This window comes from Malus sylvestris, chromosome 13 (assembly GCF_916048215.2).
Source record: "Malus sylvestris chromosome 13, drMalSylv7.2, whole genome shotgun sequence".
NCBI lineage: Eukaryota > Viridiplantae > Streptophyta > Magnoliopsida > Rosales > Rosaceae > Malus > Malus sylvestris.
Window position 1 is genome coordinate 27,504,125 of NC_062272.1, and position 18,949 is coordinate 27,523,073.

Sequence of the window (18,949 nt, forward strand, 5' to 3'; positions counted from 1 at the left end):
GAGATGCACAAGGTAATGTATCAATTTCACTTGAAGCTTACTTGTAGTTTCAGGCTTGGTCAAGCGCGATACAAACCATGTAGTAGGAGTCCCTCAAGTTGCCGAGCTAGGGGATTTGCTGAAAGAGGTGACAGACAAGGTAAGCAATCAGAGCTCCGGCTGATTGTTCACATTCTCCCTATCTTGCAGGCAGCATGAAGGATAAAGAGAAGAAAAATGAGAAGAGATGATATGGGATACTTTTGCTTTTGAAGAAGTAACTTTCCACAGGCTTATTCTTGAACTGAGCTGGAGGGTTTTCTGGTTTCCTCCAGAGTATAAGGCCGACTGAAGAATTTGAGGGTCAAAACAAGTCCATCAAATCTAGAGTACGTTCGACCCTACTGATACGGGATACTTTTGCTTTGACAGAGTAATGGATGTATCGACACGTGTGCTGTTACGCTTGTCTCCACATGCTTCCTTGTATCCTTCTCACTTGCCCTATCTGTTCCTCAGGCAGATGCGGTATCTTCCCTGGAAGCATAAGATGTTGAAGATGAGTACTCGAGAGCAATGCCAGGTAAGTAAGTTCCAGGCAGTCAGTTCCTGGCTGGAAGCTTGATTCCAAGTGCTGACTGATTGCTCTCTTTCTCCTTGTCTTGCAGGTAAGAACAAGGCCAAAGGAAAAGACAGGGAAAAAGCATGATATGGGATACTCTTGCTTTTAACCCTGATGATATGAGATATTCTTGCTCTAGTATAACTTGTTTGCAGAGGTATTATCGGGGGGAAAGAAAGCTGAATATTTCGAAAGGCTTCGTTGAGAGTGCCCTCTCATATATGAGGAAGGGTTGAGCATTTTTGCAGGTCTGTCTGTCCGTTGGGGATGGAGGTTGACATATATAGGAGTCTCCTTAACAACAAGTAGTAATGCTATTCATTTACCCTGTCAGAGCACTTTGAAAAAGTGGTCTGTGGTATGTGGAAAGCTGATGTTGCATGTGAAGATTACAGACAGCTTTATCCAAGGAGATCCGGATCTTGTAGTTGAGAAAATGTTGCCTCTTCGGTTTTCGAACAAGCAATCCTATCAGGGATCTGGCTCTCGAGATTCGGAGAACGATGTCTCTTCGATTTTTGAGAAAGCAATCATGCTGGGGGTCTGGCTCTCGAGATTCGGAGAGCGGTGTCTCTTCAATTTTTGGGAAAGTAATCATGTTGGGAGTCTGGCTCTCGAGATTCGGAGGGCGGTGCCTCTTCGATTTTGGAGCAAGCAATCTTGTTGGGAGTGTTTTCTCGAATGTGAGTAAAGGTTGGGCATGTTTGCTAGTCTACCTTGCCACGAAGCACAGAGGTTGACACACAGGGACTTTCCAATTATCCAGCAATGGTACTGTTCCTTTACCCTCTCTTCGATTTTTGAGAAAGTAGTCATGTTGGGAGTCTGGCTCTCGAGATTCGGAGGACGGTGCCTCTTCGATTTTGGAGCAAGCAATCTTGTTGGGAGTGTTTTCACGAATGTGAGTAAAGGTTGGGCATGTTTGCTAGTCTACCTTGCCACGAAGCACAGAGGTTGACACACAGGGACTTTCCAATTATCCAGCAGTGATACTGTTCCTTTACCCTTGTGGGTAATAATATGGGGTAGCTAGACCTTCAAAATTTATGTGTCTAAACTTTGTTAGTGCTGTTTCTTTGCTATTCTTTTACCCGTCTTGGTCAGAGCGATGTAGTGGAAGCTGCAAGCTTCACGTGCTCAACTTTGGCAGAGAACTTTGGCAAAGTTATCTGTGATACACATGAGCTACTATTGCGTGTGGGAAGTGGGTGATTGAACAGTAAGACTCATGTGCTTTCTACTTCACCAGAAGTCTTCGACAGAATGCCCATAATTTCCGCAAAGCTGAGTGTGCGTGTGACAGGTGCTGCCAAGGCTGGAAAAGTAGGTGCCTCTTCGATTTCTGAGATCGGCCCTCGTGGTCTCTGAGCAGCCCAACTTTTGAGAAAGCAAGCGCCTCTTCGATTTCTGAGATCGGCCTTCGTGGTCTTTGAGCAGCCCAACTTTTGAGAAAGCAGACGCCTCTTCGATTTCTGAGATCGACCCTCGTGGTCTCTGAGCAGCCCAGCTTTTGAGAAAGCAAACGCCTCTTCGATTTCTGAGCAGGCGCCTCTTCGATTTCTGAAGCTCCGTCGAGTGCAGATTTTTATAGGGGCTGGCATTAAGTTCCAAAGCACACTTGAATCTCCACCAGTAGAAGCTCCATTCTTACACTTCTAAGATCTTGATTTGTTCGACCTCTTCTCTCTTCAACACCTTTGAAAATGTCTGGCCCTTCCGACCGTCGTTTTGACTTGAACCTTGTTGAAGAGGCAGCCCCGCCTTCTCCAGACAACATATGGCGCCCATCCTTCGTCTCCCCTACTGGTCCTCTTACCGTTGGGGATTCCGTTATGAAGAATGATATGACCGCTGCGGTGGTGGCCAGGAACCTTCTCACTCCCAAAGATAACAGACTACTTTCCAAACGATCTGATGAGTTAGCTGTTAAGGATTCTCTGGCTCTCAGTGTTCAGTGTGCAGGTTCTGTGTCTAATATGGCCCAACGCCTATTTGCTCGAACCCGCCAAGTTGAATCATTGGCGGCTGAAGTGATGAGTCTCAAACAGGAGATTAGAGGGCTCAAGCATGAGAATAAACAGTTGCACCGTCTCGCACATGACTATGCTACAAACATGAAGAGGAAGCTGGACCAGATGAAGGAATCTGATGGTCAGGTTTTACTTGATCATCAGAGATTTGTGGGTTTGTTCCAAAGGCATTTATTGCCTTCGTCTTCTGGGGCTGTACCGCGTAATGAAGCTCCAAATGATCAACCTCTGATGCCTCCTCCTTCTAGGGTTCTGTCCAGTACTGAGGCTCCGAATGATCCCCCTCCGGTGCCTTCTCTTTCTGGGGCTCTACCGACTGCTGCGACTTCTCCTAAGCAACCTTTGTGAAGGCTCTCTCTTGTTTGTTTATTTTGACTCATGTATATGTACATATTTGTAGCTTATCGGGGATATCAATAAATATGCTTTCCTTCATTTCAACGTATTGTGTTAAATACACCAAAGCCTTCTTCGCTAAGTTCTTTGAATTTTCTTTTGTTGGAGCTTTGTGAGTGGAGCATGTAGGTTGAGGTAGTGTTCCCTTAATTTCCTGAGTGAGGAAAACTTCTCGGTTGGAGACTTGGAAAATCCAAGTCACTGAGTGGGATCGGCTACATGAATCTTAGAACGCCATTGTGCTCGGTCCTGTGTCATGTCCTTCGTTAGATCCAAGTACTCTAAGTCTTTTCTTAGAGTCTCTTCCAAAGTTTTCCTAGGTCTTCCTCTACCCCTTCGGCCCTGAACCTCTATCCCATAGTCGCATCTTCTAATCGGAGCGTCAGTAGGCCTTCTTTGCACATGTCCAAACCACCGTAACCGATTTTCTCTCATCTTTCCTTCAATTTCTGCTACTCCTACTTTACCCCGGATATCCTCATTCCTAATCTTATCCTTTCTCGTGTGCCCACACATCCAACGAAGCATCCTCATCTCCGCTACACCCATTTTGTGTACGTGTTGATGCTTCACCGCCCAACATTTTGTGCCATACAGCATCGCCGGCCTTATTGCCGTCCTATAAAATTTTCCCTTGAGCTTCAATGGCATACGGCGGTCACACAACACGCCGGATGCACTCTTCCACTTCATCCATCCAGCTTGTAAGAAATTGAAATTGAAAAAAAAAAAAAAAACTAAGCAAGCACAAAATTGGATGAACATTGTGCTTATAAACAGTGTTTTAGTGTAAAATGAGTTTTAGTATATGTTAAATTTATCATACGACAATCGTGCTTCAATTGACAAAAACTTTTCACAAGTGTATTTTTTTCTAATTATAGAAAGTTGGCAGTTGTGGAGCTAAAAATAATCATAAGGCGACACGTGAATTTTTAGACAAAAGAGGACAAAAATACCTTTGAGGTACAACGAGATTCCTACGCGCGAGCAGCGGGCAATCATCCTTCAACCAAATCAAAAGTGCCCAAAATAGGTAACAAATTCAAAGTTATTTCATCCATCCTCACCCTATATTTTTCACAAGGTAATTATATCATAACCTTCAAAACATCCCATATAAATTACATAACCCCCAAAATATTTATTCCAAAAATGTGTTGATTAACCAATTAATTGATTAATTGCCTAATTAATCTATTAAATCACACATTAAACCATAAGTTACACCCTATCCCTATAAATAGGCTCCCATTTTCACCAAAAGATCATTCCAACTCACTTGCAAAATTCCCAATACTCTCCAAAAACTTTGGCATCGGAGGTTCTTCGGCCAAAGCCCCCCCCATTCATCGTGGGCATGTGAGGCTCTTGGCCTTGACCCTAAGGTGTTAATTGTTTTGTAGGTGCAATTTTTTCCAAGATCAAGGAGGAAGAAATTTACATCCACAAATTGGTGCTTTCATTGAGAGTTGAGATCCATACTTGTAGAAGACTCTCCCAGAAAAAGGTTTTTCTCTATTTTCTAGTCCATTTGAATATTTTTAATACGTTCTTATTATTAGAATTTTTTATTTGCAAAGGTTCTTTGATAAAATGTATAAGAAAAATATAATGGTTAGAAATTTAGAAAATTCCACAAGTGAAAATTCTAATACTCAAGAAATGAGATCGCGGCGATCCACGAGGCTAAATGTGGTCATAGGCAGAGTGGTACCACCACAATGAGGTTCCACCATGGCCCAAGCCGTGCCATCCAAGCTTGCACGGGCCTGAGCCCAAGCCTCGCATTCGCATGCGTCACGCACTGAGCAGCCCCACTCCTGATGTGGAATTTAACTAACACTCAAATTAAACCCTATTAAACATGTAATTGTAGTATTAAGCAAGTAGGGATCGTTCTAGGCTAGGAATTAACTAGGACTACTAATCAACACAAATATGACTCAAAAACACAAAACTAGACTTAGAAACACAAAACTAAACACTTAAGACTTAAAACTGACTTAAACTACTCAAAACCTCACAAATAAGTGAAATTGACTCAAAACTTACTCTAGGGAGTTAATTGGATGAATTTAAGACTACTAAGACTCAAAACACTAAATTGGACAGATTTCAACACTTTTCTAACTAATCTAACACACGTAATTAAAGGGGGATTGATTTGGATGAAATTAATTAAATTGAACAGATTGCAAAACTAAATCAAACTAGGTACGAAATCAGTTGAATTGGATGGTGAAATAGGCTAGTTAGAGGGTCCTTCTCCACACATGAACATATGCAACATAAATCAATTTTCAGTAATGTTTCTTTAAACCACGAATGACAATGCCCCAAATTAATCGTGAATGCACTAATTAACTCTCAGATTTCCCTAAATTCATTGAATTGAATGGACAACGCATCGCAACCCAATTATTCTTCTCAAGTTCCCTATATGAACATCATGATAGAGATACAATCAAAGATCATTAAGTTCCATGGAAATCATAAACATTGACAAGGCTATTGTAACGATGAACTGCATGATACTCCAGCCAAGAATCTACTTAACACGATTGTGACTAGCAATCTCCACTACTTTTAATTATAAGTTCCTAATGATTAGGTGAAAGTCCCGTATAATTTAGCATCAGATTCATGTATGCAAACTAAGTATGCATCCTTAATCAACACACAAAAATAAGTTATCAATCAAACAGATAAGTAAATCACATTCATGTTTTATGAAACAATAACTGAAGGTAATCAATTCATATTAAACATATGTCCATGTCTTTGTATTCACCTCTAAATAAGAAAAACTTAGTTACACATGTTCATAGCAATTGAAAAGCAAACTGAAATAAACATTGAAAATAAAACGAGAGAAGAAAGAACTCTTAGAACTCCAATGGTTGCAGGTGGCTTGCGCACAAGGTCCTTGCTCCAATGGAAGGCACGACAAGGGCTCCTTCTTCTCCAAAGTTGCATCAAAGGTTTGTAAAATGGCGTGGATTGTGGCTGAGAGGGTTTTAGAATTATATGGGGGTGGTCCACGAAATTTGGCTGAAAATATGTATATATAGGCATGGCAAACCCTAGGGAGAATCAGACTAGGGTAGAGAATTAGGGCACTAGGGTGCAGCCCAAAGGTTTAAATCCACTAGGAAAAAGGTTTGGCCCAATTAATTTCTGAAAAGAATTTGCATAACCCAAATCCACAAGGAAAAATGCTAATTAAATCAAAATCCATAGGGAATTGGGTAAGAAGACGTGCGGCAAGAATTGGAAGGAAAGGAAGTTAAGTGCAAGGCAAGACAAAAGCCTTCTAGAAGGGAATAGGCGCCACTATTGTAGGGTTTCTAGAAACAATGTGCTTTGTGGCAGAAATTAAGACTTCTAGAAGGGAATGCTTCTAGAAATAGCTTCTAGAAATAGATATTTATGTCCCCTTGCAGCTAGACTTAAGGCATGATAAGATTAGGATAGGATAAGATAAGATAAGGTTAGTTTGGATAAGATAAGGTTAGATAAGGTTGGATAAGGTTTTGGATAATGTTCATTCTTTTGAGCTGATTCCTTATCTTCTTTGTCTTGAATTTAATTTTTTCATCTCCTTATCAGATTCCTAGCCTTTTGAACTTCAAAAACGTCCATCCATCTTGCTTCATATGTAAGCTATCCATTCTTGGCCCAAAACTGCTCCAAAATGCTCCAAATTGCACTTTCTTGCCAACTTTGTCATTAGGACCTACAAACACATGAAAATAGCTTAAAACACTAAAATAACCACAAACTAACTATGAAAACGTAAGAAAACAGGCTAACTAAGTCACATAAATATGCTCCTATCAAATTCCCCCACACTTAGCTTTTACTAGTCCACGAGCAAAACAAAAGAAACAAAACAAGCAAAACATAACCTAAACCTTCCAACGTTTGTCTCAGGGATTTCCAATGAAACATTACATATCAAAAATCACTACTCACATCGATTTTAGCTATCCTTACTCTCGAGCACATACTTAATCATAGTCACCACTCACTAGTGATAGGATTAAAAGCACACCACAAAGTAGCACACAAATGTCCTATTGATTTTCCTTACCTGAATTGGATGGCTTAGGTGCTTTAGGTGGCTATGGCAAGGATCATTCTTTCCTTGTCGTGGCTTTGTCCATCTCCTCCTCTTCAGTCAACAACTTTTCATCCTTTTTTTGACTTGGTTTGGACGTGTTTGGCTTGGTTCCCACCTCTTTTCCGCTTCTCAACGTGATGGCTTTAGCAGATTCAAAGCCTCCATTCGGATTCACAATGGTTGAACTAGGGAGTTTTCCTTCTTCTCGAAACTGCCCCATGAACACTAAAATCTGCCCTATTTGCTTCTTCACTTCACTCATCTCCTTGGCTTGATTTTGTTGGCCCTTTCTTAATGAAGTTAGTAATTTAAGAAGTGTATCATTATCTAATGACGAACCTGAGTTTGTTTGCGCAGATTATGGTGGGACTTGTGGTGGTGCGAATGGCCTTTGATAGAGCCCCGTAGGTGGCTGTCTATATTTGGATGATCTCTCTACCCCGGATTAGAGTATGGATCAATCCATGGCTAATTTTGGCTTTGGTAGCCCACGACATTTGCACTTTCCCATCCTCCATTCTCTATCAATTGAAGGCATTGATCATTGAGATGCCTCTGCATAGAGCACATGCCACATACATTTGGTGTATGATAAGCTCATATTTATATATATTTTACATAAAATTCACTTGCCTTTTCTTACTTAGTTCCTTATATTTTTGAGCTATTTACTATGTTTTTGTGTTTTGTGTGATTTATCAAGCAAAGAAAAGAAAAGTAGCACAAGTGAGATATTAAGTAACAAATTCGTCAAAACTGCCTGTGCAGATTAGCTGACTTTGGAAGCATGTTACGAACAGCTCAGAATGAATGAGAACATGAGCCTTATATTCTTGGAAAGCTACGGATGTCTATTTTCTGGAGCAATTCACGGATTGTTAATATCATTTTTTTAGAAGAAGTTATGGGCATTGTAACACTGAAAGGTTTAGAAAAGGGCTAAGCAGATTTGGCTAATAAAATGAGAAAGTAAAGGCACTTGTTTTGTGTTTTGCTTTGTCATCAACACTCAGCAGCAAATGGGTTTATGATTTCACTCATTTGTGTTTGGAGCAAGTGGAAATGCACAGCTAGAAAGAGAAGGCATGGCACATGCAAAAGAGAAACATGGACATTTACACACATGCAAACTGCACAGCATGAAGGGCTTGGCATGGTCAGAAAATGGGTGGATTGTTGGCTGAAATACTGAAGAACATGTGTGTGCAAATGCAAAGGAAAAACACACACACATGGGCAAAGGAAAGACACACACATGGGCATAAAATGGGTTGATTTGTGGCTGAAATGATGAAGAATATGTGTGTAAATGTAAAGGAGAAACATGGCAGAAAATGTGTTTGTTTTGTGGCTGAAATGATGGAGGTCATGTGTGTGTAAATGTAAAGGGAAACATGGACATCACACACCCATACATACTGCACATGCAAGGAATTGAAGTGGTCCTCTCCTTAGTCTATAAATAACATCCACCATTCCCCTTCCTAAGGACAATCTTGATCCATCAAAAGAGCTTCATTCACAAACACAATTTCCTTGCCGTGACCTCCATCCATTCATCTAGCCATACTACATCTCACCAATCCATACACTTTCATCTCTTAGCCGTGCAAATCCATTCCATCCATATATCCATACACATCCTAGACACTTGTGCTACAACAAGGTGGTGAAAACAAAGGTCCTTGGCGTTTCAAGCTTGGAACTTTGGAGCATTTTAGGTGTACTTCGTTCTTACTTTCAATGCCTACTTTGTTATTTTCTAATTTTGTTGCAATTATGAGTGGCTAAACCCCTATTTAGTTAGGGGGAAGTTTGAAGCCATGAACATGCTTGAGATTTGAATTGATTTCTTCCAATTGTGATTTGATAAGTTGTGATTGCAATTCAATTATCTATTTTATTCATAACTGATTCTTGTATGTTTATTAAGGATGCATACTTAGTTTTCATGCATGAATTAGATGCTAGAATATAAATGAGTTTCACCTAATCGTTACAAGTTTATATTCATGAGTAGTGAAGGTTGTTTATCACAATCGCGTTAATTGAATTCTTGGCAAGTATCATGCATTCATAGTTATAATTGCCTCATCAACACTTATGATTTTCATTGAACGTAATGATCTCTGATTGTATCTCTATTATGCATTCATATAGGGGACTTTTAGAGAATGATTTGGGTTGTCGCATGCATTCATCCAATTCAATGAGTAAAGGAAAATTTGAGGGTTAATTTGTGCATCACGGTTAATCTTGGGTATTGAGCATCATAGTTTATTGAAAAGCAATTGGAAATCGATTCATGTACATGTGTGTCATGTGTGAAGAACAGACCTCTAACTAATCCATCCGTCATCGTATTTCTCAAATTTGTCTTACAATCTGTCTACTTTTATAAGTTGTTTGTTTGTTTCGAATTCGTCAGAAATAAATCCCCCTATTACTTTGTTGTTTCAAAGTGTTAAATTTCTATTTCGTTAGTGTTTTTGAGTGTTTTGGTTTAAGTCAAAACCCAAATTTCGTCCAAAGTTGTGTTAGAGTCAAATCTGCCCAGTAAGTGTTTTTAGGCAATTTTGAGTGTTTTTAAGTTGTTTTGCGTCTTTCGAATCTGTTTTGAGTCCTTTGAGTCTATGCAAACGTTTTTAACTTCGTTTTTATGTCTTTGAGTAATTTTAGAGGTTTTAGCAAGCCCTCATAATCCCCGGTTTAGAACGATCCCTACTTGCATTTATACTACAATTTGACAACAAGAGGGTTTAATTTGAGTGCTTAACTTTCATCGCATCAAATTTTGGTGCCGTTGCCGGGGATTAGCAATTTTGCTAATCCCTTGTTATTTCTTTTTGTTTATTTTCATGTGTTTTTGTTCCTAGTTGATGACTTTACGTGTTTTCTTGTTTTAGGTGGTTTATGACTCGAAGTTCTCAACCTATTCATAAGCACATCCGTGACTTTGACGATGAATTTGAACGAACTTTGAGACGAGCAAGGAATCAACAAGAACCCCAACCATCTCAACCTGCACCAGATCTTGGAGAAGACAAAGTAGAAGAGCAAGAGGAGCCCACGGCACAGGTTGTAGAGGAAGATCCCAATATGGCAGTGGACAATCGAACAATCAAAGAGCTTTCCGTTTCAGGATTGGACAATGCCGTTCCCCTATGCATCCAATACCCCATGGCTGCCCTAGGGAAGACGGATGAGTTTGAATTGAAATCAAGTTTGGTGCATCACATTCCTAAGTTCCACGGGATGTCCATGGAAGATCCTAATAAACACTTGAAAGAGTTTGAGGTTGTTTACTCGAGCATGACCCATGTGAACGTTGATGGGAGCATTCTGAAAATGAAGGCTTTTTCCTTTTCTCTCTTAGAAAAGGCTAAAGATTGGTTGTATGAGCTAGCCCCCGGAACTGTCACATCATGGGAGAGTATGAAACAGGCATTTTTGGAGAAGTTTTTCCCAACTTCTCGAGTCATTCTACTACGCAAAAGGATTAGTGGCATTCAGCAAAACCAAGGTGAATCCTTTCCCACTTACTATAAGCGTTTTAAAACCCTTGTTGCTTCATGTCCATAACACCAGATGAAGGAGGAACTTCTTCTTCAATATTTCTACGAAGGGCTTCTACCAATTGAATGTCAAATGCTAGACGCCTCAGCGGGATGAGCTTTGGTGGACAAAACACCCATGGCAACCAAGACCTTAATTGCTAATCGAGCATTGAATGCTCAACAATATGAAGGCGTTGGTCAAAGGGACACCCCATGGCAGCAAGTGAATGAGGTAAGTTCCATATCCGACATTCAATCGCAATTAAATCTTACTTCCATTGTGTCTCAGATGGCCGAAGGAATGAGGATGAAAGAACCAAGTGTATGTGGTGTGTGTTCTATCCAAGGACATGCCTCTGAAAAGTGCCCACAATTGATTGAAAATGGTGGATGGGAAAGTGCCAATGCAATTGGATTTCAAGGCCAAAACCAGCCAAGGAACGATCCATATTTTAATACGTACAATCCAGGTTGGAGAGACCATCCAAATTTCAGGTGAAGGGAGCCCCAACAACCCCAACAACAAGGAGGCTTTAGGCAGCAACCTCCGAGCTTCTATACCAAGCAATACACACCAACACAAGCCATACAACAACTTGCCCAAAATACCTCAGGTACATCTTTAGATAATGAGACACTTCTTAAGTTACTCACCAATTTGTCTCAGGGGCAAGAAATCAAGCCAAAACAATGCAAAACCAAGAAAAAAGGGTGGACCAAATGGAGAAGCAAATTGGGCAGATTGTGGAGTTTGTAGGATAGTTCAGAGAGCAAGGTAAGTTGCCTAGTTTAACTGTTGTCAACCCGAAGGGAGGATTCGAATCTGCCAAAGCCATAAGTTTGCAAAGTGGAAAACAAGTTGGATCTGATCCCCAATTGTCCAATTCATGTTCCAATGAGGTTGCAGAGTTGATAATTGAAGAGGAGGAGCAAAGCACCCCCACGGAAAGGGTGGAAACACGTTTGTCGCATGCCCCAAAAGCTCCTAAACCATCCAATTCGGCCAACAAAGGTAAGGAAGTTCCAATTTTGATTAATTCTAACGTTGTTCCTCCAAATGTACCCTTTCCTCGTAGGTTTATGCAATCAAAGAAGGAGGAGGCTGAAAAGGATATTTTGAAAACGTTTAGAAAAGTTCAAGTTAATATGCCACTTTTGGATGCAATTAAGCAAGTTCCAAGGTATGCCAAGTTTTTAAAAGAACTTTGCACAACTAGGAAGAGAATTTCGAGCAAGGAGGTTGTCAAGGTAAGTGAAAATGTCTCAGCTGTTTTACAACGTAAACTGCCCACTAAATGCAAGGATCCAGGAAGTTTTACCATTCCTTGTGTAATTGATAATACTCGTTTTGAATCGGCCATGTTAGACTTAGGTGCATCTATAAATATCATGCCTTATTCAATCTATGCATCTATGCACTTAGGCTAATTGAAAAATGATGGTGTGATTATACAATTGGCCGATCTTTCTAATGCCTATCCAAAGGGAGTTTTGGAAGATGTTTTAGTGCAGGTCAATCACTTAATCTTTCAGGCGGATTTCTACGTGCTTGAAATGGACGAGTCAGACCACTCCCCTACATTGCCCATCCTCCTTGGACGGCCATTCATGAAAAGAGCTCAAACCAAGATTGATGTAGCCAAAGGATCAGTAACTATGGCATTTGGTGGTGATATGATTAGCTTTAATATTCCTGAATCTGTTGAGAATACTAATGATGTTTGTTTTTGTTGTGCCATTGATGTGATTGAAAATATAGGGCAGAAACGTTCAACACTAATAAAAAAGAAAGTACCTCGAACCACCATTGAGGAGGAAATTGGAGTGAACAACAAGGAGTGCATGACCACACCTCTCAAAACCCCAATTTCGACCGAGAGCAATCTTTATGCATTTGTTTATAGTGCTGTCACTTCATTACAGCACATTGGTACGTCACCTAACCCAATTTCAATTCCCATTTCAACTAATAGGTTGTTACCTTCTATGGTGCAGGTACCTAATCGAATGCAAGGTAGTAGGGAAGGTTACATCAATTGTTTGAAGCAACACACCAAAATCAGGAAGGACTACTATCCCGTTCCGTTCAAGGATTCAATGTGTGAGAACTTTGAGGAGCATGTCATGGAGAATGTACCCCTCCATGCCGTGGGCCCTGTACAAGCTTAAATTGAGGTATCGTCCGGCTGCAAGACGTTAAAGAAAGCGCTTCTTGGGAGGCAACCCATGTATTCAAATGAGGAAGATTTTTGAATTGCTCCATGATTGGTTTTGCTTTCCTAAAAACCTTCCCTTTTCTGTAGTTTTATTTTGCAATTGTTGTCATTTTATTTGTTGCTTGTTTAATTGTTTTTGGTGTGGGTTTATATTTTTATTTTGAAACACTGATAGTTATGCAAGGTATTTTTACATTCATAAAAAAGAAAGGAACATTAAGCAGATAAATACAAGAGGGAGCCTTCACAAAGGCTGCTTAGGAGAAGTCTCAGTAGTTGGCTGAGCCCCAGAAGGAGGAGGCATCGGAGGTTGATCATTTGGAGCTTCATTACGCGGTACAGCCCCAGAAGACGAAGGCAAATGCTGTTGGAACAAACCCACAAACCTTTGATGATCAAGTAAAATCTGACCATCAGATTCCTGCATCTGGTCAATCTTCCTCTTCATGTTTGTAGCATAGTTATGTGCGAGCCTGTGCAACTGTTTATTCTCATGCTTAAGCCCTCTAATCTCCTGCTTGAGACTCATCACTTCAGCCGCCAATGATTCAACTTGATGGGTTCGGGCAAATAGGCGTTGGGCCATATTAGACACAGAACCTGCGCATTGCACACTGAGAGCCAGAGAATCCTTAACAGCCAACTCATCAGACCGTTTGGCAAGTAGTCTGTTATCTTTATCACCGAAGTTGTCATATCATTCTTCATCACCGAATCCCCAACGGTAAGGAGATCAGTAGGGGATATGAAGGATGGGCGCCATATGTTTTCTGGAAAAGGCGGGATTGCCTCTTCACCAAGGTTCAAGTGAAAACGACGGTCGGAGGGGCCAGACATTTTCAGAGGTGTTAAAGAAAGAAGAGGTCGGACAAGTCAAGATCGTAGAAGTGCAAGAAGGGAGTTTTTACAGGCATAAATTCAAGTGTGCTTTGAACGTCCTACGTACCTCTATAAAAATCAGCACTCGATGGGATTTCAGAGATCGAAGAGGCGAGCGCAGAAATTGAAGAGGCCAACTCAAAAATCAAAGAGGCGCTAGCTTTCTCAAAAGCTGGGCTTGCTCAGAAACCACGACCAATCTTTTTTTCCAGATTTGTCCGTACTTGTCACATGCAACCTTTGCACTCGACGGGATTTCAGGGATTGAAAAGGCAAGCTCAGAAATCAGAGAGGCATCTGCTTTTTCAGACGTGTCAGCATCTGTCACATGCAGAATCAGCTTTGCGGAAATCACGGGCAGTTTGTCAAAACGTCGATTCCAGATATTAAAGAAGCATCTGCTTTTCCAGACGTGTCAACGTCTGTCACATGCAGACTCAGCTTTGCGGAAATCACGGGCAGTTTGTCGAAGCGCCGATTCCAGATATTGAATAGGCACTTGCTTTTCTAGACGTGTCAGCGCCTGTCACATGTACACTCAGCCTTGCGGAAATTACGGGTAATCTGTCGAAGATCTCTTGTGAAGTAGAAAGCACGTGAAGCTCACTATTAAATCATCCAACGGTTGCTGACAAGAGTGAAATAATAGTACCGGTTATTAATTCCTATAAATGTCACCCTTCACCCTCTATTGCAAGGCAAACATACATAACCCTTCTTCTTCTCCGAGAATGCCTTTCCAACAAACCCTTTCGAGTCACTTAGTGTTCCTTATTCCTTAGGGTACCTCTGCAAACAACTCATCCAAAGCAAAAGTATTTCATATCATGAAGGTTGAAAGCAAGAGTATCTCATATCATGCTTTCTCCCTGTCCTTCTCCTTGTCGTTGTTTTGGGACAAAGAGAAAGAGAGCAATCAGCCAGCACTTGGTATCAATCTTCTGATCTGGAACCGACTGCCTGGAATCCCTTCCTGATTGCTTACCTAGCCTTGCTCTCGAGTACTCATCTTCATCATTTTATGCTTCCTCTTCGTCTACCACATCTGCCTGGGGAACAGATAAGAGAAGTGAAAATGATACCTCGAAGCATGTGGAGACAATTTGCCAATTCATCATCAACTAGGGGCAAGGAGAAAGAAAGCAAGAGGTGGGCACTTGGAAAGATTGAAGAAAGAAACAGACCAACACCTCTACCTCGTGCCTGCCTGCCCGCCGTGCAGAAGAAACAAGCAGAGAAGAATGCAGACTGCACAATCAAATCAACCTAGCAGAATGAGTCTGATTTGAAACCAAGGAACTCTCATATTCCTCGCTCAGAATTCCAAACCAGTTCGAGATCAAAGTTGTGGAAAGATAACAAGATCATCTATCTCCAAAACCAGATTTGCGTTCTTAAACTCTACTCTGTCTAATTTTTACTTTGCCATATTTGTCATGTTTATTCGTTGTTTGTTTGTGTGAGTTTATGCTTGAAACATTGAGGACAATGTTTGATTTAAGTGTGGGGGGGGGGGTGGGGTAACCATTGTTTTGCATGAAATTCGTAAGAGTTTATCACCCATTACTTCTAGTGTTGTTCCTTGCTGTTTTAAGTGTTTTTAAGCTGTTTTGGAGTGTTTCAGTGTGTTTTGACATAAAAATCCGAAAATCTCATAAAAATTTGAAAAATTGTTTTGAGAAACCCAAAAAGAGTTGTTTTTGTATGTTTATTTGTGTCTTAGGGTACCTTCCAACACAATGATGAGGATTTGGTTTTTAATTGCATGACTATTAAAGAGAGTTATAAACATGGATGAAAATTTGATTTACTCTTTGGTGTATGCTTGGTTGTGGTTATAATTTATGAATTCACATGCAATCATAACGGAAAAATCAGTTTTGTAACATGCTTGAAAGAAGGAACTCAAATGTATGCTACAACCTTGTGAGACTTGAGCCTAAACGTTTATTTGGAGAGTTAATAATCTGTGTATCATTGTTTTCTAAAGTCGTTGCATGATCTCATTATTCTTTGCTTGGTTGCTACTTAGAAGGCGTTTCATCAGTTAGTTCCAAATGCTAGAACTCATGCCTATTTCGTTCAAAGCATGTTATTGATTTGCATAATACATATTCAAGATGAAGTTGTGTAGTGACCACCATAGCCAGATTGCCGTGCCCTATTTCATTATGTGTTTAAGTTTAACCCCGTTGAGCCTTGTGTAGCCAATGTTCTTTGTTAACCCACAATATCCTCACCTAGCCTAGATTAGGACCATCCATACCCTTGTTCTTGAAGCATAGTAAAACATACTTTAGAAGGAATTCCTTTTGTTGAACTTTTGCAGAAAAACAAGTGTGGGGGAAGTGATTCTTGTGTGTGTGTGTGTGTGCCAAAGTCTTTAATAAGGCACGTGTAGAAAAGAAAAAGAAAAAAAAAACATTCGTGGAAAATAGAATGAAAAGAAGAAAAGTTGTGAAAAAGAGTCCTAAGTGTTGCATGAATCTTTCCTTTGTATTAAAAAGTTGATTCTGCATTCTAAAGTGAATTCCAAAGTGTCTATTTCATTGCTTTGCTTGATATCGCTTTAAGAACATTTGTTATTCCTATCCTTTCTTTATTAGCCAATACCCCAAGCCCCGTTGCAACCCTTGATTTCTATCTTGAGTGTTATGTGTTTCAATTTGTGGAGTTTGAAATTGGTATGAGCATATGGTGTCACTGATTCTCGCATCTAAGTAGTAGCGTTCCATTCATGAGATCATATCTAAACATGCTGAATAACTCCAGAAAATTGCCCTCTTTGTTATACATATATGTGAGTGTTCGTTTTCATGTTTACATCAATCTTCTCATATATAACTGGTGTAGGGTGTGTAGTCAGAAAATGTGTGTGAAAATAGAGAATATCTTGTAAGGAATTGAGTAAATTCTCTAAGGCATGTTACTAAATTCAAAACATCGTTTTAATTGGTTGAATGTGAACTAGTAAGTGGTGACTGTGATTAAGTATGTGCTCAAGTGTTAAGTTGACTAAAATCTGTGCGAATGATGATTTTTAACTTGTCATGTGTGTTGGAAATCCCTGAGGCAAACGTTGGAAGGTTTAGGTTGTGTTTTGTTTTCTTTATTTTGCTTGAGGACTAGCAAAAGCTAAGTGTGGGGGTATTTAATAAGCTCATATTTATATATATTTTACATAAAATTCACTTGTCTTTTCTTAGTTAGTTCCTTATATTTTTGAGCTATTTACTATGTTTTTGTGTTTTGTGTGATTTATCAAGCAAAGAAAAGAAAAGTAGCACAAGTGAGATATTAAGTAACAAATTCGTCAAAACTGCCTGTGCAGATTAGATGACTTTGGAAGCATGTTACGAACAACTCAGAATGAATGAGGAAATTAGCCTTATATTCTTGGAAAGCTACGGATGTCTATTTTCTGGAGCAATTCACGGATTGTTAATATCATTTTTCTAGAAGAAGTTATGGGCATTGTAACACTGAAAGGTTCAGAAAAGGGCTAAGCAGATTTGGCTAATAAAATGAGAAAGTAAAGGCACTTGTTTTGTGTTTTGCTTTGTCATCAACACTCAGCAGAAAATGGGGTTATGATTGCACTCATTTGTGTTTGGAGCAAGTGGAAATGCACAGTTAGAAAGAGAAGGCATGGCACATGCAAAAGAGAAACATGGACAACTACACACATGCAAACTGCACAGCATGGAGGGCTTGGCATGGGCAGAAAATGGGTGGATTGTTGGCTGAAATAATGAAGAACATGTGTGTGCAAATGCAAAGGAAAAATACACACACATGGGCAAAGGAAAGAAACACACATGGGCAGAAAATGGGTTGATTTGTGGTTGAAATGATGAAGAATATGTGTGTAAATGTAAAGGAGAAACATGGCAGAAAATGTGTTTGTTTTGTGGCTGAAATGATGGAGGTCATGTGTGTCAAAATGTAAAGGGAAACATGGACATCACACACCCATACAAACTGCACATGCAAGGAATTGAAATGGTCCTCTCCTTATCCTATACATACATCCACCATTCCCCTTCCTAAGGACAATCTTGATCCATCAAAAGAGCTTCATTCACAAACACAATTTCCTTGCCGTGACCTCCATCCATTCATCTAGCCATACTACATCTCACCAATCCATACACTTTCATCTCTTAGCCGTGCAAATCCATTCCATCCATATATCCATACACATCCTAGACACTTGTGCTACAACAAGGTGGTGAAAACAAAGGTCCTTGGCGTTTCAAGCTTGGAACTTTGGAGCGTTTTAGGTGTAAACAAAGGTCCTTGGCGTTTCAAGCTTGGAACTTTGGAGCGTTTTAGGTGTACTTCGTTCTTGCTTTCAATGTCTACTTTGTTATTTTCTAATTTTGTTGCAATTATGAGTGGCTAAACCCCTATTTAGTTAGGGGGAAGTTTGAAGCCATGAACATGCTTGAGATTTGAATTGATTTCTTCCAATTGTGATTTGATAAGTTGTGATCGCAATTCAATTATCTATTTTATTCATAATTGATTCTTGTATGTTTATTAAGGATGCATACTTAGTTTTCATGCATGAATTAGATGCTAGAATATAAATGAGTTTCACCTAATCGTTGCAAGTTTATATTCATGAGTAGTGAAGGTTGTTTATCACAATCACATTAATTGAATTCTTGGCAAGTATCATGCATTCATAGTTATAATTGCCTCATCAACACTTATGATTTTCATTGAACGTAATGATCTCTGATTGTATCTCTATTATGCATTCATATAGGGGACTTTTAGAGAATGATTTGGGTTGTCGCATGCATTCATCCAATTCAATGAGTAAAGGAAAATTTGAGGGTTAATTTGTGCATCACGGTTAATCTGGGGTGTTGAGCATCATAGTTTATTGAAAAGCAATTGGAAATCGATTCATGTACCAAGTGTGTCATGTGTGAAAAACAGACCTCTAACTAATCCATCCATCATTGTATTCCTTAAATTTGTCTTACAATCTGTCTAATTTTATAAGTTGTTTGTTTGTTTCGAATTCATTAGAACCAAAATCCCCCTTTTACTTTGTTGTTTGAAAGTGTTAAATTTCTATTTCGTTAGTGTTTTTGAGTGTTTTGATTCAAGTCAAAACCCAAATTTCGTCC

The 18,949-nt window shown here is 39.8% G+C and overlaps 1 protein-coding gene and 1 long non-coding RNA gene across 3 annotated transcripts; both read left to right on the forward strand.

Annotated features, from left to right (window-relative positions):
- The first annotated feature begins 1,189 nt into the window (after nucleotides 1-1,189).
- LOC126595504 (uncharacterized) lies at nucleotides 1,190-3,729 on the forward strand. Its single transcript, XM_050261778.1, has 2 exons — nucleotides 1,190-1,294; nucleotides 1,513-3,729. Exon 2 carries the CDS (start codon nucleotides 2,305-2,307, stop codon nucleotides 2,977-2,979), a length of 675 nt encoding a protein of 224 aa, XP_050117735.1. The 5' UTR covers nucleotides 1,190-1,294; nucleotides 1,513-2,304; the 3' UTR covers nucleotides 2,980-3,729.
- Nucleotides 3,730-8,666: 4,937 nt separating this feature from the next.
- Nucleotides 8,667-18,292, forward strand: LOC126597181 (uncharacterized). Of its 2 annotated transcripts, none has more exons than XR_007614170.1 (2): nucleotides 8,667-8,834; nucleotides 18,101-18,292. It is a non-coding gene; the product is annotated as an uncharacterized LOC126597181 (long non-coding RNA). The 2 variants fall into 2 exon arrangements; XR_007614171.1 differs by lacking the exon at nucleotides 8,667-8,834 and adding an exon at nucleotides 17,921-18,048.
- Nucleotides 18,293-18,949: the final 657 nt, after the last annotated feature.

Coding starts and splice junctions, on each gene's coding strand:
- LOC126595504 (XM_050261778.1), top strand. CDS start 2,305: ATGTCTGGCCCTTCCGACCGTCGTTTTGACTTGAACCTTGTTGAAGAG.